The sequence below is a fragment of the Leptopilina boulardi genome, unplaced genomic scaffold (genome assembly GCF_019393585.1).
Source record: "Leptopilina boulardi isolate dan_hultmark-lab unplaced genomic scaffold, ZJU_Lbou_2.1 LbouV2_204, whole genome shotgun sequence".
Taxonomy (NCBI): Eukaryota; Metazoa; Arthropoda; class Insecta; order Hymenoptera; family Figitidae; genus Leptopilina; species Leptopilina boulardi.
Window position 1 is genome coordinate 2015198 of NW_026137757.1, and position 25525 is coordinate 2040722.

The 25525-nt window shown below is 31.2% G+C and overlaps 1 protein-coding gene across 2 annotated transcripts in view; it reads left to right on the forward strand.

Moving 5' to 3' along the window:
* The window catches only part of LOC127278485 (uncharacterized), a 141717-nt gene extending 125730 nt beyond the window's left edge, over positions 1 to 15987 (forward strand). The window contains exon 7 of one of the 2 annotated variants that reach the window (XM_051300217.1): positions 15754 to 15987. In XM_051300217.1, coding sequence (XP_051156174.1) covers positions 15754 to 15953 — 200 coding nt within the window. In that variant the 3' untranslated portion in view covers positions 15954 to 15987. Of the gene's footprint in view, positions 1 to 15389; positions 15720 to 15753 lie in introns of those variants that run through there. The other variant, XM_051300220.1, reaches the window with a different exon arrangement.
* Positions 15988 to 25525: the final 9538 nt, after the last annotated feature.

The following is a 25525-nucleotide window of genomic DNA, read 5'->3' on the forward strand; positions in this document are numbered from 1 at the left end:
TTTCGTCTATAGGCATGGGGAATTCTTGGTCCTTTAAATATTTTTTCGCTTCCGTTGCTATTGTTATCAATTGTTCGTCTGATAACAATTCTGAAGAAAGATGTCCTTCTTTTGCTTCTTTTAAGATTTCTAACGTATGATCTAAATTGTGCTCATATAAGTATCTATTTGTCTAGTCCATCGTATTATTTTTTCTCTTAAATTTCCTGTGTATTCTATTCGACTAGTTTCATTTTTTAAATCTAGTATTTCTCTTTTAGTTTTTATTAATTCCTTTCTTGAATGTTGCGATGAGTTATGCTGTGCTTCTGCCATATCGTAGAGCGTATGCAATTCTGCTCTTACTACATGTGTCTGTTCTCCTACCAAATGTGAAATATTCCTTTGACCCTCATTTAGATCCCTCATTATTTCTTTATAATTTTCCCCTTCGTCATAAGTAAGTAATCCTATAGTTGGTCCGATTATTTTTCCTAATACACTTATTAAAGGTGCATTTCTTTTACTTATTTTTCTGTTTTTTTATTTCTTTTTTCTATTCTTTTGTGTCTTCTTAAATCTCCGATGATTTTCTCCAGCTTTTTCCATTTTAACTTTATTATTGCTACCCTACTTTTTATTGTTTCATGTGATACGAATTGTTCACAATTATATCCTAATTCTACTGTTATTTCTTTTATCATTTTTTTCATTTCTTTGAAATAACGTTTACTAAGAACATCCCGTTTACGACTAGTTTTCCAACCATTTTTTTCCCATTTTGGTACCCAACTTGTTAGTCCTTCTATCGCAAATTTAGAGTCTGTATGTACTCTAATTTTTGTATAACCTAGCAATTTTATTATTTCAATAGCTCTCATAATGGCTTCGATTTCTGCGCTGTTATTAGTTTGTTTTTACTTGCTCTTTCGCTAACATTTAGAGAGTGCTTATGGTTAAACCAAATACCTATGCCAGCTTTAGCGTGTGGTTTGCCATTTGCTTTGCAGGCACCGTCGGTATAAACATTAATAAAATCTTAATCATCTTTTATGAATCCTTTAGTATTATTTTGTCATAAAAAAGCTCTTTTTACTTGATCTTCATGTTTGCGAAATCTTTTTTTTTCTGCATCGCTTAGAATCAAGTTGTTTTTTTCTGTTATTTTTTCTACTCTGTATGGTCCGTGGTAATATGGAGAGAATTTTCCTGCTCTGACTTCCTCTTTCACATCTACGAAATCTCCTACTTTTATGTTTAGGGGTGTCGTTTTATTATCGTAACTTTCTTTTACCTTTTCTTTTCTCTGTATGATGTTTTTGGCTACTATTCTTCTAATTTCAATCAATCTTGTTACTAACTCTCTTATGTATGATTCATAAGTTTCTAGTTTTTCTGGTGTTGGAAAGATTGATGGTGTTCTCGCTATTTTTTCGAATATTACTTCGTATGGTGTAAACTTAGTAGCTTCGTGTACAGACGTATTATACGCAAACATTGCATAAGGGAGAAGTCTGTCCCAGTCATCTTTTGATTTAGCATAGTGTCTTAGGAATTCTGCTAACACTGCGTGACTACGCTCTAATCCTCCATTTGTTTGGGGCCTGTAGGCTGTTGTTGTGACTTGTGATACCTTGAATATTTTTGACAACTTTTTTAAGAGGTCACTTGTAAATGACCTGCCTTGATCAGTGAGTATACTTTTTGGTGCCCCGTATACTGAGAACAAATTAGTGGCTATTGCATGTGCTACCCTATTGAAAATCCCCACATGGGAAACCACATGGGAAACCACATGGGAAACCACATGGGATCCTATGTCAAAAACTATGTAAAACCCCATTCCCCATATGGGAAACCACATGGGATCCCATATAAAAACTCATGGGAAATTGGGACAGGAATTGACATAGGAAAATATCAAAACGAGGTTCCTCCATGTCATTTCCTATGTCAAATCCCATGTCAAATATCATGTTAAATACCATGTTAAATACTAATTGAGATCCTTTATCACTTTTTTGAAAAATTTTCCCATGTCAAACCCCATGTCATTTCCCAAGTAAAAACCTTTATCATTTTTTTGAAAAATTTTCCCATGTCATTTCCCATGTGAAATCTTTTATCATTTTTTTGAAAAATTTTCCCATGTCAAATCCTCTTTCGCCTTATCGAAAATACCCACATAGGAAAGCATATGGGAATCCACATGGGAAATGGAATACGATTTCATGTGCATTCTTCCAAATGATAAAACAAATAGATTTAAGCATAGGAAATCATAAAAGATTTCATATAGATTCTGAAATTTCAACCTAAGATTTCACATGGATTTACATATAGGAAACGATATAGGATTTTATTCGGGAATTTTTTAGTTGGCTGCTTTATGCAGGCGGCAGTTTACAAAAAAAATTAATTATTTGATTAAATATCAAATAATAATACTTCAACTCATCTGAAAATAAAAAAAAGTTTACTTTACTTCTGCCTTAGACTCTCAGCTTTTATAGTATTCCAGACTGATCTCAACTGTGAGAGAAAATATTTTCACCATCTGGTGGTGAAACAATGAAACTATAATGACGATCAACATCTATATTGAAATTTCCTATGTCATTTCCCATGTCATTTCCCATGTGAAATACTCTTTCATTTATTCGAAAAATTTTCCCATGTCATTTCCCATGTGAAATCTTATCATTTTTTCGAAAAATTTTCCCATGTCATTTCCCATGTGAAATCTTTTATTATTTTTTGGAAAAATTTTCCCATATCAATTCCCACGTCAAACCTCATGTCATTTGCCATGTGAAATCCTTTATCGTATTCCATTTCCTCTGTGGATTCCCATATGCTTTCCCATGTGGGTATTTTCGATAGAGCGAAAGAGGATTTGTCATTGGAAAATTTGTCAAAAAAATGATAAAGGATTTCACATGGGAAATGACATGGGAAAATTTTTCGAAAAAATGATAAGATTTCACATGGGAAATGACATGGGAAAATTTTTCGAATAAATGAAAGAGTATTTCACATGGGAAATGACATGGGAAATGACATAGGAAATTTCAATATAGATGTTGATCGTCATTATAGTTTCATTGTTTCACCACCAGATGGTGAAAATATTTTCTCTCACAGTTGAGATCAGTCTGGAATACTATAAAAGCTGAGAGTCTAAGGCAGAAGTAAAGTAAACTTTTTTTTATTTTCAGATGAGTTGAAGTATTATTATTTGATATTTAATCAAATAATTAATTTTTTTTGTAAACTGCCGCCTGCATAAAGCAGCCAACTAAAAAATTCCCGAATAAAATCCTATATCGTTTCCTATATGTAAATCCATGTGAAATCTTAGGTTGAAATTTCAGAATCTATATGAAATCTTATATGATTTCCTATGCTTAAATCTATTTGTTTTATCATTTGGAAGAATGCACATGAAATCGTATTCCATTTCCCATGTGGATTCCCATATGCTTTCCTATGTGGGTATTTTCGATAAGGCGAAAGAGGATTTGACATGGGAAAATTTTTCAAAAAAATGATAAAAGATTTCACATGGGAAATGACATGGGAAAATTTTTCAAAAAAATGATAAAGGTTTTTACTTGGGAAATGACATGGGGTTTGACATGGGAAAATTTTTCAAAAAAGTGATAAAGGATCTCAATTAGTATTTAACATGGTATTTAACATGATATTTGACATGGGATTTGACATAGGAAATGACATGGAGGAACCTCGTTTTGATATTTTCCTATGCCAATTCCTGTCCCAATTTCCCATGAGTTTTTATATGGGATCCCATGTGGTTTCCCATATGGGGAATGGGGTTTTAAATAGTTTTTGACATAGGATCCCATGTGGTTTCCCATGTGGTTTCCCATGTGGGGATTTTCAATAGGGTATTGTAGTAGCGCTAATATCAGGTATTGCTACGAAAATATTATATTTGCTGAGCTGATCTTGCATTGTTAAGACATGACAGTTTCCATTCGCTGTAGTTAATTTTTAATGTAATTTTCCAACAGTGTCAAGAGATACTTTTTCCCATGCATCTAGAGGTGTATCTGCTATTATCATGTTTTCTCTATTCCGATTTCTTACTATTTTCTTTTGTGCACAGCTCCTACATTTTCTTATATACTCTCTTATATCTTGTCTTAATCCTGGCCACGTATATTTTTCTCTAATCCTGTGATAAGTTTTATTTACTCCTTTGTGGCCCGCCATTAGACTATCATGATATGCAGCAATTATTTTCGTCCTATATTCCTCTGGAGGTATCACTATCTCTCCAAAGCACACTTGGATTTGTATATTATCTCTAAAAAAATTTCTACTATTTTATTGATCCATGCTGGTTCGAACTCATCTAGTGTTACTGTGTGTCGTGGAATTCGAATTGATTTGACGTTTTCTCTCAATAATACTTTTCTGAGATTCAATAGTACTTCTTTTAAATCTTCCTCGTTTATTACTTCATCATATTCTGTTTTTATTATTACTGTGAAAGTCTTTTATTTACTTCTAGGTGTGACCAAAATTTGTCATTTTTTTGGTTTTTTGCTTTTTATTTCCTTTATATCTATTGCTCCTATAGCCGACATTAATTTATTTACAGGATCAGTGAGTTCTAGATCTGCTGACATGAAGTGTACTTTCTTCGTTTTGTGAAATTTTTGTTTGCTCGATTAATTTTCTTGGCTTAATTCGTGTTTTTAATCTTTCTGGGTATAATTCAGTCTCTTCTACTTCTTCCGTTATTACGTTATGAATGTATGGGGTGGATCCAGCATTTGGTGGTTGTTGATGAAGCGGAGTATCAAAGGTTACCGACTTCTTGATTCTTTCAGTAAATTTTGGTGGTTCTTCCTTCCGACCTTTTTCTTCTTCCAGAATTGTTCTTTTTCTAAATCTTTATTTAACTCTTGTAACTCTGCAATTATTTCATCTATTGTCCTAACTTGTTCTTGTGGTTCTTCTTCGATTTCCGCTTCCTCTGGTCTTTCTGTTATTTCATCATCCCAAAAATACGACTGATGTTCTGCAATACTCATATCGTACCGCTTTATAGATTCCCTCATTTCTTCTACCATTTCTTTTTCTATTACTTTATTGTCTTTTCTTTCACATTCTACATTGTATTGTTTGTTCCCTTCATTTTCATTATCTGTTTGTAATTGTTCTCCTTAAAGTTTATCTATTTCATGTACTTCATTATTGTTCACCACTAATTCTTCTTCTTCCTCATCTGAACTGCTTATGGGGGGCCAACATGTATCATAACACAGCCACACAAAAAAAAGTACCCGGGCCGGGGAATGAGAACACCATTTCTTGATGTATTTTGATGCGCTGAACACGAATCTGAAGTCCGTTTAGCTCCATCACGTCAGGATTTTGACATAACCTCAAAAAACATAGCTGATTTTAAATGACAGGAGAAATTTTTTAAATAATGGCAGATTTGCTTGAATATTGTTAGTAGGGGGTTTTTGGGGTCGCTGATTACAAATTTAACGTCAGATTTATAAAATTCAAAATGGCGGATTCAATATGGCGGACGAATTTTTAAAAAGTAGTTGGATTTTTACGAAAATTGGTATCTAGGGGTTTTGGGAGTCGCTGATTACAAATTTATCGTCAGATTATTCAAATTCAAAATGGCGGATTAAATATGGCGGACAAATTTTTAAAAAGTAGTTGGATTTTTACAAAAATTGGTATCATGGGGTTTTTTTGGAGTCGCTGATTACGAATTTAACGTCAGATTATTCAAATGTAAAATGGCAGATATAGTACGGTGGTCAAATATCTTTATGTTTCTACATGTGTCTGCATCGAGGGCACTTCCACGTGGTGACGGTGGGCAACGGAGTTTGTCCGCTATCCGGCTAAGTCCCTGGATAATGGCTTTGATGCCGTCATGGCAGACACACGTAGGAAACGTATTACGATGCAGGGACTCAGAACCCCAGTATCGGCGGTTAAGCAGGCTCTCAGGCGTCGTCATCCAGCAACTGCAGCTCTTCATTGATGGGAAACTTGGCTAATGTAGAGTATAATACGACAAGAAAACAACCTGATATAGACTTAAACTCTCATATTTGTAGCAAAAATCGAGACCTTTTTTGTTATATTTGCAGTAAATTCGAGGTAAAGTCTTTGCGGAACAGGATTGACGAAGAAGTACGTAAACTGTTTAATGAAATCTTTGGTTTTGAGATTGATCTATCTTCTAATTGGGTTCCGAACATCATTTGTAATTGTTGCAGAAAGATGATCTTTGGTTGGAAATCTGTTAAAAATAAGGAGTTTATCAAATACTCTTATCCAACAGTTTGGACAAAACCTACATGTGAAGAAGATTGCTACTTTTGTATGAATGAAATAAAAGGCTTCAGTGTTAAAAATAAAAATAAAATTTCGTATGTCACCGTTACATCAGTGACATCTGATCAATCTCAAAACCGAAGATTTCATTATACAGTTTACGTACTTCTTCGTCAATCCTGTTCCGCAAAGACTTTACCTCGAATTTACTGCAAATATAACAAAAAAGGTCTCAATTTTTGCTACAAATATGAGAGTTTAAGTCTATATCAGGTTGTTTTCTTGTCGTATTATACTCTACATTAGCCAAGTTTCCCATCAATGAAGAGCTGCAGTTGCTGGATGACGACGCCTGAGAGCCTGCTTAACCGCCGATACTGGGGTTCCGAGTCCCTGCATCGTAATACGTTTCCTACGTGTGTCTGCCATGACGGCATCAAAGCCATTATCCAGGGACTTAGCCGGATAGCGGACAAACTCCGTTGCCCACCGTCACCACGTGGAAGTGCCCTCGATGCAGACACATGTAGAAACATAAAGATATTTGACCACCGTACTATATCTGCCATTTTACATTTGATTAATCTGACGATAAATTTGTAATCAGCGACTCCCAAAACCCTAGATACCAATTTTCGTAAAAATCCAACTAGTTTTTAAAAATTCGTCCGCCATATTGGATCCGCCATTTTGAATTTTATAAATCTGACGTTAAATTCGTAATCAGCGACCCCAAAAACCCCCGAGTAACAAGATTCAAGCAAATCTGCCATTATTTAAAAAATTTCTCCTGTCATTTAAAATCAGCTATGTTTTTTGAGGTTATGTCAAAATCCTGACGTGATGGAGCTAAACGGACTTCAGATTCGTGTTCAGCGCATCAAAATACATTAAGAAATGGTGGTCTCATTCCCCGGCCCGGGTACTTTTTTTTTGTGTGGCTGTGTAATCTCATCATTCTGAAGTCTCTTTGTTGGACTTTTATTATAAAATACTTCATCTTCTCCAGAAGATGTGGTTTCTTCCATTTCTTCTCTTACTCTACTTAGTGAGGGTAATACACTATGCCCTTGTCGCAGTATAGGGATTTCTTTATTTGCTTATATTGACTCTTCTGTGTTAGATCCCTCACTGTCTCTTTCCGATTCAAAGTAATTTTGTTGTGGCAATGTTTTCTCTTCTTTATTTGTAGTAGTTGTTGCTCTTGACCTTAGTCTTGATGCTATAGGCCGCTCGTCGCTATCTTCCACTACTGTTTTTTTTTTGAAACTACCTATAGGTCTTCCTTGTTTTCTTTGCTCTCTAGCATTGCTTGTTTTTCTTAGTTCTACTGTTGAATCTGATTTAGCCCTTTCCCTTAGTTTTTGAGTTTGCTTACTCAATGTGTTTTTGTCCTTATTTGAGCCAGCTGCGCTACTTATTGGGAAAGCTCTTTTTCCTGCTTCTAATTCCTTTTCATCTTCGTCTGAATTTAAAATCTCATCGCTAGAGCTTGTTTCTGAATTCTCTGACCCTTCTTCTGTACTTTCATCTTCCTTAATTGGATTTTCCGATAGCCCTGGTAGCCACCAATTAATTTTTCCTGGTTTGCACTCAAATTCATATTGGTAATCTTGTAGACGTAACAACCATTTTGTCATTCGAGTCGTAGGTTTATTTGCGTTATTTATTATTTTTAAAAGCACATGATAGCAAGAAAGTATAAATTTGGTTCCATACAGAAAAGGTCTAAAATGTTCTAGTGCGCTTATTATTGCTAAACACTTTTTTTGTGTAGTTTCATAATTCATTTCCCAACCTACTAAAGTTTCTGAAAAGTAAGCTACCGGTAAATCAATTCCATCTTTTTCTTGTGTTAAGACCGCACTGACTGCATGGTCTGAAGCATCGGTTGTTACCTTGAATGTTTTCGAAAAATCTGGATGTTGTAATATAGGATTTTCGCAAAGCGCTCTTTTTAGTTTTTTGAAACTTCTCTTTTTGCGTCTTTTCCCCAATGGAATTGTTGTTCTTTTTTTAATAGAATGTATAAAGGTTTTGCTATTTTAGCGTAACCTTTTATAAATTTTCTATAATAACCTGTAATTCCTAAGAAACCTTTCACAGCTTTTGCTTTGCTTGGTGTTGGAAATTCTTTTATTGCTTTGATTTTTTCAGGATCTGCTTTAATTCCTTCTGCACTTACAACATGTCCTAAATAAGCCACCTCTTTTCTCAAAAATTCGCATTTTTCAGGTTGTAGTGACAGCTTTGCCTTTCTTAATCTTTCCATTAATCGAATTATAGTTTTGTCATGTTCTTCGAGGGTTTGTGAAAAAACTATAATGTCATCTAAATAAACAAATAGTTCTGCTCCTTGTAAACCTATCAAAACATTGTCCATTAATCTTTGAAATGTAGCTGCTGCATTTTTTATTTCCATAGGCATTCTTTTATATTGATAATGTCCTCTTCCTGATGAAAAAGTAGTTTTGTGTTGATCTTCTTCAGCTGTCCCAATTTGGTGATACCCCATAGCTAGATCAAAAACTAAAAAGTACTGCGCATTTCCTAACCTTTCCAAAATTGAATTTACCAGGGGTATTGGGTAACAGTCCCCCACCATCTTCTCATTTAATGCCCTGAAATCTATTACTAGTCTCCATTTTTTGTTGCCTTGTGCATCTGCCTTTTTTGGAACTATTAGAACTGAAGAGTTGTAATTTGATTTAGAGTTTACTATTAAATCATCTGCATATATTTTCGTTATGAGTTGTTTTCCTGCTTGTTCGTACTCCGGAGGCTGTCGATATTATTTACATTTTACCGGATTTTCATCGGATGTTGGAATGTAATGTTTAACTAGTGGTGTAACTGGCAATTTATCTCCTGGTAATAAAAATCTATCTTGTCCTAACCTGACCCATTTTTCTACATATTGTTTTTCTTCCGGATTTAAATAATCTAATTCCATCTTATCTAGTATTAATTTAGCGCGATTTTCTGCTTCTAAACTTTCTGTTTCGCTATTAGATTTGGCATACTCAAAAGCAAATAATTCTTGGGGTGTAACTGTAACTCATTATTATATATAAGTAAAACTTTTTGTTTTTATAAATAAAATTTCATTTTCTTAAAGTACTTTGACTTTAAGGATAATATTCTCATCACGGCACTCGCGTTTCACGCTCGAAAATTAGAAACATACAATAGGAAAAGTAGGCGTACATTAACCCATTAACGAATTTTTACAGGTACTTTAAAACTCTATCAAATAGCTTACTAAAAGAACCCAAAAATTTTAAATAAACAATTTACAAGCGTTAAAAAAAAGATTTTTTTTAGAATTTTTGTTCAGTTTTTATAATTTTTATAAATCTTATCCCTTCAGAATACCTCTAAATGCTAAAAATCTAACACTTCAGCGTAAAATTTATTTACAAAGTTCGTTTATTAAATATTATTAAATTTTGTGTAAAATATGACAATATAACCTAAAATTTTTCGATGCAATTCAAAATTGTCTGAACAGATGCATTACCGTAAAATGAGGTAAAGTCGGCGTTTGCGGGTAAAGTCGGCCGGCGCTTTAAACACTTAAATATTGTATTTCATTTATTAATTTACATTAATTCTAACTACATTTTTAATAAAACTCGGATTTCTTCTGGAAAAAAGTAATAGTTAAACTTTAAAATGATTTAAAGCGCCGGCCGACTTTACCCTCAAACGCCGACTTTACCCCATTTTACGGTACATTTTTTATTAATAGGAAATTATTCATTAAAATGAATTTTTATTCAAAATCTTACATTCCAATTAAAAAAGTTATTAATGAATCCGCATTCTTAAAATTCCTGATTCACTAGACGGTGCAATTAATAATCTTTTCTTTCCTGACTAGTTATGTTAGATAAAAGATTGTACATAGAATTTTAATTAGAAATTTATGATATATGTATTTCAACGAAAATGGCTTTGCAAATAGGTTAATCAATGTTTTTTAAATTTTCTTTAAGTATGTCATATAAGTTCTAAAGTAAAATTAAGATTTTTTAATATAAAATTGGAATTCTATAACTGGAAACAATATAGTACAAAAATCGTTTGTGGGCATAAAACGGTACAAAAAAAAGTATTTAAAGAAATATCATATAATTGTATTAAAAGTTTTTGGGGTCCCTGAATCCAAAAAAGTCAGATTTAAAAAAATATAAAATAGTTTTTAGGGTCGTTGAATCTTTAAGGACAAATTTAACAAATTTAAAATTTAGATTCATAGACGCCAACAAACCCCCAGTACCGAATTTTGAACGAATCGAATCAATTTAAAAATTTCCTCCTTATTGGCTAGCCATTTTGCATTTCTTAAATTTTACCTCAAATTTGGATTCAGCCCCCACAGCACCGGATATTTAAGGATATCCCTGGAACATCCTGGGGATATCCTGGGACATCCCTGGGATATCCCAGGGATATCCAAACCGCCGCAAGGCGATGGATATCCCCAGGATGTCCTAGGGATATCCTTAAATATCCGGTGCTGTGAGGGAGCGACCCCAAAAACCCCCGAGTACAAAATTTTGAACAAATCAAATCAATTTAAAAGTATTCCACCATATTGGGTCCGTCATTTTGACCTTGAAAACCTCAGTATACGCACTGATTCTTAAATGAAATTAGGTTTAGTATTATTTTCTAATGTAGATATAAACGTCAAAAATCATAAACGCGGTACGACTTTTTTTGGACATATACTAGCCACCAAATGTCAAGTGGTTACATTAAAAAACAACGACAAATAAATGAATTCAACCCAATTCAAAAAAAGTAAAACTCGAAAACATAAGAAATTCTGGTATAAACAGCGTAATATAAACTATTATGGAATAGAGAATTTTTTGAAAACAATTACAATGTTTGGAAGTGGAAAACAATGGTTGGACTTAAAAAAAAATTCAGAATATTATGAGTAAGTTAATAAAAATTTTTGAAAATTTGAAATTAAAAAAAATTGTGTATTTTTGTTGTTTTCACTCCAATCAAGAAATGTTAAAAAGAAAAAGTGTTTCATTTTACTCACATTTTTCAAAAAAAAATTGAAAAATTTTTTTTTTGAAAATTAAAAATTTGAATAATTATGTTGTTTTTGACGAAATTATCTGTCCAACGAACTCAGGCGAAATTTTGGTGGACTTAAAGTGCAAACCAAATTTGAGGTCGATTAATTAAAGTTTGCTCAAGTTATCGTCGAGACAACTTTTTTGTCTACAGACATACATACATAAAGACAAACATTTGTATAAAACCTTTTTTTTGACATCAGGAAGTCTTGAAACGTGGAGATTCACAAGAATTAGAGATTGGTCAAAATCGGGCAAATGTAATACTATCTTATTTTTATGAGAATGTAAAAAACCAAGTTTGAAATAAAACGAGGTCTGACATTGTATAGAAACTTGACAGGTGAGGTTAAGATTGACTCGAATATTTTGTCAAAAAAATTTTTTTAAAATGGTTTACGATTAACTTGAGATTTATAAATAAAAAAATTTATATTAACTATAATTGAAAGAAAAGAATTTTCACATAAAATCTTTACAGGTTGAGTTATAATGTTGCTCGAAGAGAAAAAAATTTTAAATCTTAGGAAATTTTTGTTTCAAAATATAGATAAAAAATTCAGTAATTTAGGAATTATATAATCGTTTACAACTATGTTTAAATTTATAAGTACAAAATATATTTTTTGTAAAATTGTACTTACAACTTCTCGATGCATTTCTCTATATCTGCAGTCAGCTTTATTGCATTTGCACAAAGCAATGATTCGTTTTGGATCCTATTAAACAAAAAATATATATTTTATTACACAAAATATAAAGTTTTCGTAAAAAAATAAGATAATACTTACCATGGTTAAGCGTCCTGCACGTTCAATGACGTTTTACCGGCTTGTGTATTAAAGCATAGGTTAAGTACATAGTAACATGGTGGCTCACAGGTGGAATAAACAGAAAAATTTCCAACACTTTCAACAATTTATTTAAAAATTCAATTCTCAATGTCACTAATGTTAATATATCAAAAAATATTTCATTAAACTTCAAAATTGATAAATTGTATTTGAAAAAACATACAATTATATATCTAAAACACTGAAAATTATAAAAACTTTAAAAATTCCCGCTACACATTAATGTAGCCGGAAATTGAGTAAAGGCCACTCGTAAGTTTTTCAACATTAAATTACTAAAATGTTTTCTGGTATGTTCATTGTTAATAATATATTACTATTATAAATTTATACTTGAAATTTATGACAAACAACATTTTTCTTATAAATTTCACTACAAAACTTAAGAAATCAATTAATGTATTGAGGTAGCCAATGAGAAAGCGGAATTCTCCTCGAGCTGGTAGATTCTTGAATATCGAAAATGAAATTCGACTTGGCGTGACATACAATTTGAATTTCAAAATGCTCAATACAATGTTCAAGTATTTTAATAATTGAACTTAACTTATTAACAATAGTTGTAATAAATACAATATATGATGAAATGGTTAGAAATATTACTACTTACTGGTAACTAAATTATAAGTACTAATAATTAATAAATAAAAAATAGTTATAAAAAAAAGTTAATAAATAATAAAACTTACCTACATTTATTATTGAACAAATAACTCAGCTACACAAAAAAAGTTTTGATCTTGGGGTCTGACTATGCCTACTTTATGTTTTTTGGGTCGCTGAATCCGAATTCGAGGTCCGTTTTACATCATCAGATCAGGATTTTGAGATAACCTCAAAAAACCAATATGGCGGAAACTTTTTCGAAAAATTCATCGGATTTGCCTGAAACTCGTTACTCGGGGTTTTTTGGGGTCGCTGATCAGGAATCTGATGTCAGTTTTTAAAAATTCAAAATGACGAACACTTTTTCGAAAAATTCATCAGAATCGCATGAAACTCGTTACTCGGGGGTTTTTGGAGTCGCTGATCACGAATCTGATGTCAGTTTTTAAAAATTCAAAATGGCGGACAATTTTTCGAAAAATTCATCAGAATCGCATGAAACTCGTTACTCGGGGGGTTTCGGAGTCGCTGATTACGAATTTGAAGTCAGTTTTCAAAAATTCAAGATGGCGGATCCAAGATGGTGGAAACTTTTTTGCAAAATGCCGTCATGGCAGATACACTTAAGAAATTTGTTACGATACCATCTTGAATTTTTAAAAACTGACTTCAAGTTCGTAATCAGCGACTCCGAAAACCCCCGAGTAACGAGTTTCATGCGATTCTGATGAATTTTTCGAAAAATTGTCCGCCATTTTGAATTTTTAAAAACTGACATCAGATTCTTAATTAGCCACTCTAAAAACCCCCGAGTAACAAGTTTTAAGTCAATGTTATGCTTTTTGATTAGTAAAACTATATTTTGATAATGAACAAAAAAATGATCAAAATTTTGAAAATTTGACCCGATCTTGAAAACCGCTAACGCCATTGAATTCAGCGTACCCAAATTAGGTAAATATACTATATGCTCAGTTTGTTCCTTTTTTTAACTAGCACAGTGTTACAAATCCGAGGTCAGTTTTAAAAAAATACAAAATGGCGGAACCAATATGTCGGACAAAAAAAATTAAAAGTAGAGCTTCTGAAAGTGACTACTCGGATGTTTTTAGAGACGCAGGTTATTGATCTTCGGTCAGTTTTTAAGTTTTAACTATTTGTCTGGACAATTAAATAAAAAAAAATTTTGAAAGTTACAACTACGGTATCCTCCTTAACTATCATAGTTTTTGAGAAACGAAAGTTTTAAAAAACTTCTTTCTTTCAATTTACTACTCTACAGCCCCCTTAAAACTGTTACATATATTATAACATAGCATGTTTCATAAATTTTCTGCCATATTAACTAAATTAATCACTATTAAATTTTTAAAATTTCAATTAGAGTTATGACATTGTTTAAGTACATGTTTACACCAAAGGAAAAAAATCCGTTTACATAGTTCGAATTAATTTGTAAAAGAAGACTGCAAATATTTAAATTATTGACAACTTGACATCCTTTAAACTGTTAATTAACTCATAATCATGACTTAGCTTTATACAATGCCAAGTGAAGTAAGTGAACCAAAATGTTTTGAAGTAACCCAATGGGCACGAACATTCACTGGATGTCCCAAGAACATCATTTTTAGAATGTTCTTGAGACAACGTGAAAAAGACGTTCTAAAGATATACCATGGATATTACGAAATTGTCCTGAAAAAGGTAACCTCTTACATTAAATGGATAACTTAAAGACGTCCAATACGAATTCAATTCGTTACAAAACATTTTTAGGATACTCTGAGAACATTATTTTCTAGAACATTTTTTGATATTTCAGGGATATATTTAGGACATTTTAGAGACCTTCTGAAAACGTGTTTAATACACTTTAGGGAAAATTTCAGGACAGGGGGAGTAACACCATTGACCCGAAAAAAATCGATTTTTTTTGTTTGCTTAAACGATACTTTATGATGTGTAGAATAGAAATTATATCATCAAAAGCGATTTTGAAGTTATTTTATGTTAAAAATCGAAATCTGCGGAAGGTGTCCAAGAGCGCTTCGAGTGTTTGTTAGCGCTATCGGCTATTTTCTCTTTTGCGGTGGTAACATTAACGCTCAAAGTCGCTCGAAAAGCTGACGATGAAACCAATAATAATGTAAAAGATCAATTATTCGGTGCATGCATCGCAGATGAACGTTGAGTTTATTTTTTTATATGTTTTCATATATCAAAACTTTAAACGCGTATTTCTCGAAATGACATTTATCAAAACGGTTGGCAGTCTAGCTAAAAGTTTTTTTTATCGTCATTTACTAATGCTTTAGAGTACATAGCTGATTTTTTTTGGCTTGTTTGTTTTTTGCAAGAGATTATTTGAAAAAATTTTGCCCTAAAAATCGACTTTTTCCTTCAAGTAGCTGCAAAATCCACAAAAATTAATATTTTCAAAATATCTTACTTACGTAAAGCTATATCTTTTACAAATTCAGAAAACTTTGAATTTTTGTTCTAGATTAAACGGTCTAACCGGAATCTTGCCCACCAATTTGCCCTATAGAGAAAGGAGAACAACTTTAGCGGCCTCTATAGGCAACAAATTGAAACTTTTTTTAAGTATAAATATACTTTCGAAACTTTGAAAAGAGACTTTAAAGGTGTCACTTCCTCTTAAGACGTTCTAGAGACGGTTTTGGGACAGACACAGAACATTAGAACATACTTTGGGCGTCTTTAAGTTGCCTTTTTTATGTTTATGGAACATTGACGCAACGTTTTATGAAACTTTTGAATGTTTTAAAGTCATCCTAAAGACGTCTTTGTGACCGCTGGGAAACTTAAAAAATTCTCATTCATACTGTATCATGATTTTTTTATAGGTTATGAAGAATATTTTCAACATAATATTGTAAATAATATGTCGTTAGTCTCTTTCAAATTAAGAAAACCACCTAACACACTGTTAGAGAAGAGCAGTATTCTTCTGGAACTTAACGTAAGTTTTACCTTAATGTTATATTATAAATATTCATGTACAATTCTACAACAAAATATAATCTTTAAATCTCAACCCTATTGAAAATCCTTACGTGGGATCCTATGTCAAAAACCATGTAAAAGCTCACTTCCATAATATGGAATTCCTTACGTGAAATTCCATATAGGTTACTCTAAAAACACCCTTATGACATCATATGTCCACATAGGAATCTACATAGGAAAATGAAACGTGATTTCATATTCTTACATATGATTTCACATGGATTTTAACATAGAAAATCACATAGAATTTCATGTAGATTCAGAAATATCAACCGAAGATTTCACATGTATTTGGGGGATTACACATGAATAAGTGATCAAGGTTCAAAAATTTTATTCTCTGATCACGTTTAAATTTGGGGCATTTGTAGTACTCATAGTTGTTAATATTTAGAAAAAATATTTCTTCATTTAATTTAATATTTTCCGAGAAGGAGGGGGTGAAAGTTTTGGGGTTTTACGGTACACCGCATGTTTTAATAATTTTTTTTCCTTAAATATCAAAATAAATTTTTACCAATATCAGATTCGAAACCTTTTTTGTTGCTCTTTCGATTGGTGAAATACATTTTTGAAAAAAATGAAACTCAAAAATAAATTTAACTTTTTCGGGGTAAAAGGTAGAATTTTTTTTTAATCGAAAGTTGAAGTTTTTTTGTACAAAAATAAATAGTTGAAAAAATGGGACGAGAATGTTTAAATATTGAAAAATAGTAAAAAATAAATTAAAGTTGTAAAAAAATATTCAATACGCAAGCCTGCGAGGGTGAGTACCTAAAATAGTTCTAGGTGATTTTAGTAGATTTTTTTGTGCTGAAAACGAATCTGACCTCTAAAATTGCCCATCATGTCAGAATTTTTAGTAAATGTGACGCTCCACGAGAAACGGGACTTAACGCGACAAAGGAGAATTTTACGGGAAAGGCATTTAAATCCAAACGTTCTGATTAGCTAAAACGCGCCTGCAAAAATCAGCCTCCCACCTCAGTACTACATCATATGAAACTTCGGCACGTTACTACTACATATAATAAATTACTAGCAAAATATAGCGCACTACACCGCGCATGAAGTTTTCCTATTGCCCTTTTTTGGGTGGAAATAAGTAAAATGTATTATATGTAGGAGTCGGCATAAAAAATCATTAAGAAAATATGATTCTTCCTTTTCCTTCGATACACGCTACAAAACATTACTTTGTTTTAACATTATAATTAAAAAAATTGATTTTTTGTATGTATTTTTTGTTTTAATATTTTGAACAATCTTTATTAATAAAAAACTTTCTTAAAAATGTGGCCTATGCTATTTAGGTGGATTTCAATGAGGGAAATAAATAGACAAAAATAAATGAAATAAATGTTTTATTTTCACAATAATAAAAATATATTATATTGTTTTTGTTAATTGGCATGTATATGTTTTAAATACATTAATTATTTTTTTGATCAATTTAATCATCTTTAATAGACATTATATTAATAACTTCATTAGCGATAATATAAACCGTTCTTGATATAGCTAGAAAACAAAAAAGAAATAAATATATATATAAATATATAATAATATTTAATATAAATTTTTATAAGTGATAAATAGACTAATTGCCCAGTGGGCAAAAAACCATGTTCGTTTTAAAAACGTTTTTTGGGCGAACATGTTTTTTCCCACTGGATGATATCTTAAAATGAGAAGAATATTTTATTAGAAAATTAAATTCTTCTTTTTTCTATTTATATGATATTCTATAGTGAAATGAAGCAAACATATTTCTTACGTTAGGTTTTTTCGCCGTAGAATGGTACATCCCAAGCAAAAATTTCTATCAAACGCCGATATTGACAATAGGTAGGTGCAGTCATGTACGAATACTGGCTGGCCGACAGTTGGCTTGCCAGTATTGGTTCAATACTGATATGGATTAATTTTGTACTGTGGTAATACTTCAAGTCAATACTAGCATGCCAGTATTTTTGTAATACTGTTCCAATATTGTTGAGACAGTATTGGCAAACCAGTACTCGGTCAGTATTAATTCAATACCGAATGCCAGTATCGACAAAAAAATGATGAAAATTAACTATAATAATCTTGGTATTCATTCATTCATTACGTCCGGACCCCTGCTGGGTTTTCGGTGACCCCTGCTTGACCTGCAATCTGTTAAAGAGGATTAATTAATAACTCTGAGGACCCAGGTAATTATTTCTTTCTCCCTTTATCACGTGAAAAAGCTATAAAGAAAGTATAAAACTGAATAGGTAACGCATACCTTTCTTTCTTACACCAAGGAATATAACATAAGTACTTCTTTGTTTAACATTGCGTTTCTCTATCTAGACGATTGGAAATGGCATAAGAACATCATCGTCTAAAATCTTAATCTTCTTCCTTTTTGTTTTAAAAATAAAAAAAAATATTCATATATATTCATGTATATGTTTCTTTAAGTAGTTTTTCAGAAAATTAAAGTGTCCTACTGTTTAAAATGTCCCACTGTTTATCACTCTCCCCTACCTGTATTAGAGCCCTAGAAAATTTTAATAAAAAAATTTTTAAATTATTACCTGGCCCCTCAGAATTAATCTTCATTAACAAAGGCTCTATTGTCCAAGGATTGGTATTGTTTGTGGTAATTGTTCTGAGGGTCTAATACTGGTACATAATTTTTTTTTATTTTGAAAACAGAAAAAAAGAAGAGTAAGATTTTTAGGCGAAGATATTCTTATGTTATTTTGAATCCTCTAGATAGAGAAGTGCAATATTAAATGGAAATGTAGTTACTGATTCATAGTTACTCATAGTTCTCTCATTTTTTTGGATATTTGGTAGTTTTATTGGATAAAAGGCAAAATTGGTTATATTGGATTAAAGTAAAAATTGGTTATATTCAATTAAAGGAAAAATTGGTTATATGTAGTAAAAGGTAAAATTAGTTGTATTGAATTAAAGGAAAAATTGGTTATATTTAATAAAAGGTGAAATTGGTTGTATTGAATTAAAGACAAAATTGGTTATATTTAATTAAAGGAAAAATTGGTTATATTAGAGAGCGAGAGCAAAAGGATTAAAGATATTTAGATTTTCATCAATCAAAAATAAAATTAAACGAAGTATACTATGGCCAACATAAAAGAGTATGTTATTTTAAGTGATAAAGATTTAAAAATTATTGAAAATAGAAATAAATTGTTAAATTACATGCATATGTACAAATTTGAAGATTTATTAAGAAAGGATTCCAATTCTTTTTTCAATATGCAAAGTGCTTTGTATGTACAAATGCTTGATTTTATTGTCCTAATTAGAGACGGTGATAAACATATTCAAATACTTTTTAGCGGTAATAACAATTATGGTCACTGAATTTGTGTCTGTTACGATAGAGTAAGGCTTTATATTTTTGATAGCCTTAATGAGGGGTGTTTAAATGTGCATCAAATAAAATATTTAATTAGATTGTTCCCTTTTAAACCAACAGTAGTTTTTGAAGCTGTTGATCAACAACCTTTTGGTAGTGTTGAGTGTGGAGTATATGCAATAGAAAACCTGTAGATACCAAATTTCATAGAAATCTGACAATTTTTTAAAAATAATTTCTTAATATTTAATCAGACATATCGAATTTCGGAAATCTGACATCAGATTCGTAATCAGCGACCCAAAAAACCCCTAGATACCAAGTTTGAAGTAAATCTTAAAATTTTTTCAAAATTCGTCCGCCATATCGGATCCGCCATTTTAGATTTTGAAAATCTAACTTCAGATTCGTTATCAGCGATACAAAAAACCCCCAGATACCAAGTTTGAAGTTAATACATCAATTTTTAAAAAAATCGCCTACTTCTCAAAATCCGACATGTTTTTTGAGGTTAGAAAAGAATCCTGACGTGATGGAGCAAAACGGACTTCGGATTTAAAAATTAAACATTCTCTAAATGACACTAGTGAAAAGAAAATAATTCGTACAGCTGATAATAATGTAAACAAAATTTCACCACATGAATATTTAAAAATGAAAAATTTTCTGAGTAAAGAAAATGATAAAAAGATAAATCGAGCAATTAAAGAGAAGGGAAGAAAAAGGAAGGCAAGGCGCGAAGTTACATATGAGCAGAAAATAATAAGACAGGAGAATGAGAGATTGAGAAAAAGTAATCGTAATAAAACAGAAATAAAAAAGAAAGACCTCAAAAAAAATTTGACATGCAAAAAAAAGAAATTATCTATAAAAACTGAAGATGGAAAGAAAATACGCACGGATAAAAATTTGTCATGTAGGAAAAGAAAAATATCAATGGAAACTCAAGATGAAAAGAAAGTGCGTCAAAAAAATAATTTGTCATGTAAGAAGAAAAAATTTTCTACGGCAACGGAAGATGAAAAGAATGTGTGAAGAAAAGAATTTGACATGTAAAAACGATAATCGGAATAAAAAAAGTGCAGGAGTTGCAATAATGTCTTTTGAAGATTTCGATGAAAGTAAAGTTCCACAGAATTATTTAGGTTTAATAAATGCAGAATGTAAGTTTTGTAATGCGTTACATTTTTTGTGTGAAAGACCGTCACATAGTAGATACATCACCGAGGAATGTCCCCGTGAAGAGGACATTAGGGTATCGCCTGAATGTCACAAAAATATTCCCGGTTGATATCAGCTTGACATTCAAGCAATATTCCGTGCTACTTGGGTGGTAGATCCAATAAAAAGAATTTTTTTTTTACATTTCTAATATTAAATTTTTTTGAAATAATAATGTATATATGAGGCAAAATTCCTGAAATGTCCGAAAAAAAGTTAAAAGTTCTCGAATTTAATCCATACTTTTCTAAAATGTTGTTATTGTTGGTGAAAGTCTAAAAATCAATTATTATTGAATTTAATAAAATAGTTTTTGAATTACAACGTTTTTAATTTTTGACTTTAGAAAAAAAAAATTTTTTACAATGTACAATATTTATAAGTAGAATGCATAAAAGTTAACATATATATAATGATTTTTAAAGCTTTTTTGACGGGCTACACGCTGTTAATAAAATTTTTTTTTAAATAACATTTGACCTTGAAATTCAAGGTCAAAATGTTAATTTACGTTTATCTCAAAATCAGATTTTTAAAAATTATTTTTAACTATCTCAATGGAAAGCTTGACTAATTTCCTACAAAACATGTAATTTTCAGAGTGGGATCTTTTAAAGTTTTTGAAATATTAATTAATTAATTAATTAATTAATGTTTATAACAAATGAAATATTTTACAAACGAATAAAGTTACCGTAATTCTGAAGTTATATAGGCCTCGTTGGATGCGGAATTAGTTTAACTTTCAATTGGTTAATTTAGATTTACGATAACCTTATTTGTTTGTAAGATATTTCATTTTTTATTGTTATTTAACTAAAATTGAACAAAAATACTTCATATAGGGCTTTTGGATGCTTGTTGTGAGTAAAAAAATAAAATATTTTACAAAGAAATAAAGTTATGGTAATTCTGAACTTACCAATTGAAAGTTAAGGTAATTCCGCATCCAACGAGCCCTATATGAAGTATTTTGGATAAGTAGATTGTTAATAAACAATTGCTCAGATTTAAATCAATTAACAAATGAAATAATTGAAGAAAACTTTCTTATTAGTAGTAAAAGATTTAACTTAGATAAAAAATTAGACAATCGGGGTAAAAAATTGGTAACTTTCATGGAAAGAAACGCGTATGTAGTATTAAATGGAAGAACAATGGGGGATAATCCTTCGCGATATACATTTGTTAGTACTCTGGGAAAATCAACAGTTGACCTTGCATGGTCTAACCTGGTGGGACTTGGTGGGATTGAGGACTTCGCAGTTAATTATATTACTACAAATTCTGACCACTTCCCGATATCAATAAAATTGTTAAAAGTAACTGATAAAATAAAAATTAATAATGATAATATATTTCGATTAAAATGGAAAGGGGAAATGATAGAAGAATACAGATCTTTAATGAGCGAAACACTGATTGATATTGATACAGATAATGAAGATAATATTAATGATATCTCAAATACTTTACTTGTAAATATATATGAAAAATCGACTAGTCTGGGTATGCGAACAAGGGTTAATCCCATCAAATCCAAATCAAAGCCTTGGTTTGACGGCGAATGTGTTGTTCTTAAAAACAATTTAAAAGAGTCATTAAAAAACTGTAAAAGTAATAATTTCGCCTCGGTAGAATTGGTTAAAAAATATAATGAAAATAAAAAAGATTATAAAAATCTTCAAAAAATTAAAAAAGAAGAATATAAAAACTCGCTGTTAAACCAATTATCATCCGTGAGAGACTCCGCTAATTTCTGGAAGATTATAAATAAATTTAGAGCTCGTATTTCCATGGAAGATCAGATTGATCTAAAAGATTGGTATATTTATTTTCAATCAATATTTCCCTCAAGCTCGACTATCCCGGCAACTGTATTCCCAATGGCTAACTCACTCTTGGATGAAAAAATTACTTACTTAGAAATAAAAAAAAGTTTGGCAAGGTGCAGGGAGGGTAAGTCTCCGGGTTCTGATGGTATTTCATATGAATTTTTAAAAAACCTCCCTGATAACTGGATAAATTATTGGCTGACTTTGTTTAATAAGATAATTGATAAAGAGGAAGTCCCAGATTCCTGGTCGAATATTTTGGCTAAAATGATTTTTAAAAAGGGAGAAAAATCGAACCCTGAGAATTACCGTCCAATTGCTCTTGTAAACAATTCTGCTAAGGTTTTTACGCAGATACTCGCGGTAAGATTGGGTAAGTGGGTGGAGGACAATAACTTTTTGCCCGAATGGCAAGCGGGTTTTCGAAAAAAAAGAAGTTGTAATGATAATATTTTTGCGCTAAACGCTTTAATACAATCCCGCTTGCACCGGCCTGGTGGAAAGTTGTTTGTGTTGTTCATCGACTTCCGAGGGGCCTTCCCCTCGGTGACGCATGGCTTATTATGGGATAAACTATATAAGATGGGAGTGGGTAGTAAATTCATCAACATAATGAAGAATCTGTATTCCAAGGCCAAAATTGCAGTAAAGGGATCGACCGGTATCTCAGAATACACGAAGGTCACTCTAGGAGTCTTGCAGGGGGAGGTATTGAGCCCTTTACTTTTCTCCTGCTTTATCGCGGATTTCGAGGAATTTTTAAAAGCGTAGGGGATTAGGGGAGTCTCATTAAGCCATCTTATCGAAATTATTTTGTTTGCATATGCAGATGACATTGCGATTCCAGCCGATTCTAAGGTAGAAATGAAAAAAATCCTAAAAGCATTAAAAAAATATTGTATGATTAATAATTTAGAGATAAACATTAAAAAAACACAAATTGTAATTTTTAGAAGAGGCGGGCATTGTCATGATAATAAATTAGGACCTTTTCTGTACGGCGATAAAGAGAAAATAGATATTGTCTCGAGATATAATTATCTAGGGGTTACCTTCTCCAACTCTGCAACTTTTTTTAATGCTGCTGAGGGTGCCATCAGCAGGGCAAATATGGCTCTAGGAGCTACAGTTTCTTTAATTAACCGTTTAAATTTAAAAACTTGGGGCCCTATTAATAATTTGTTCAAAAGCCTCACAGTAAGCAACCTAACATACGCGATAAGCATTTGGGGGTTAAGATATTTAGAAGACATTGAAAAAGTCCAAAATTCATTTTATAAAAAAGTCTTACACTTACCCCAAAATACACCGAATTACGCTGTTAGGCTTGAAATAGGAGTAGCAAATTTATCAGTGACAGTCTTTAAATTAACGCTAAATTTAATTGAAAAAATTTTACTGATGGACGATAATAGATACCCCAAACTTTGTTATTTACGTTTGAAAAGCCTTGCTGATGGCAGTACCGGCTGTAAACACAAATTTAACTGGTATGATCAGATCGGATCTGTATTCAATCTTATCGACGAAAAAACAGAATGGGAAAATCTCAGTGTCATACAGTTACAATTGAAAAAAAGAGGGTGGATTGAAAAATATCAAAATTATCTTTATCAAGAAGATTTAAAAAGATTGAGTGAGTCTCACTCACTGCAGATTCTTCCTCACTTAACGTTGCTCAGAGGACCTCAAAAAGTATCTACAGAATAATATTTCATTGGAATATATGAGAGTTTTATGTCAAATCCGACTCCTAAACAAAATATTTATTAGAATTAGAATTAATAAGAAATCTTATAAGTTAAGTGTATTCGGAGTCTGCGGTGGGTGTGGAGTGAATACCCCTGACATGTGTTTTCACCTTTTAATAGAGTGTCCTTCCCTTCTGTAAAAGAGGAAGAAATATATCTGTGAGAGTCAAGATGAGTCAATTGTAAAAACCGACTTTATAAACCTTTTAGAAAATCCTCAAAAAATTCGAATGATAAATTTGTACAATTTTTTACTGGTTATGTGTGAAAAATTTGGAAATTAGGAATAATTAAGAATTAAAATGTAAACTCTGCGGCAACCTCTTTGTATTGACTTCGGTCACAAAACAAATAAACTAATAATAATAAACAATTGCAATGTTAACTAATTGTTTAACAATCTTCTTATCCAAAATACTTCATATAGGGCTCGTTGGATGCGGAATTACCTTAACTTTCAATTGGTAAGTTCAGAATTACCATAACTTTATTTGTTTGTAAAATATTTTATTTGTTATAAACATTAATTAATTAATTAATTAATATTTCAAAAACTTTAAAAGATCACACTCTGAAAATTACATGTTTTGTAGAAAATTAGTCAAGCTTTCCATTGAGATAGTTAAAAATAATTTTAAAAAATCCGATTTTGAAATAAACGTAAATTAACATTTTGACCTTGAATTTCAAGGTCAAATGTTATTTAAAAAAAAAATTATTAAAAGCGTGTAGCCCGTCAAAAAAGCTTTAAAAATCATTATATATATGTTAACTTTTATGCATTCTACTTATAAATATTGTACATTGAAAAAAATTTTTTTTTTCTAAGGTCAAAAATTAAAAACGTTGTAATTCAAAAACTATTTTATTAAATTCAATAATAATTGATTTTTAGACTTTCACCAACAATAACAACATTTTAGAAAAGTATGGATTAAATCCGAGAACTTTTAATTTTTTTCGGACATTTGAGGAATTTTGACTCATATTCTATTTAAATTATATTGTGATTAAATAGAAAAATTTCAAGTTTTTGGAACTTGATACATTTTTCTTGTTTTGAAGGTTTGTGTTAAACAGTGGGACACCTGTTATTAAATAATGAATAATTGTTTCAATAATAATATTGTGCTTCATACTTTGTAAATATATATGTTTTGCATTAAATAACGTTAAAAAATGTTGCAAAACATTCATAATTTAATAATATTTTACATTTTTATAATACGATGTCAAATTTCACATGAAAAATTGCTATAATTTTTTTTTACGTTTACAGTACTGCTGATCATACGTCATAATTTGTTCATAACCTAAAAACAACTTGGAGGAAAATTTGAATAGTCGTTCTCTTATAAAATGTTATTTTTCAAATGTTGCCGAACAATAATTGTAATAATTATAAAGGATAAAGTACCGAATAAGGCCCCCCTTGGATTTT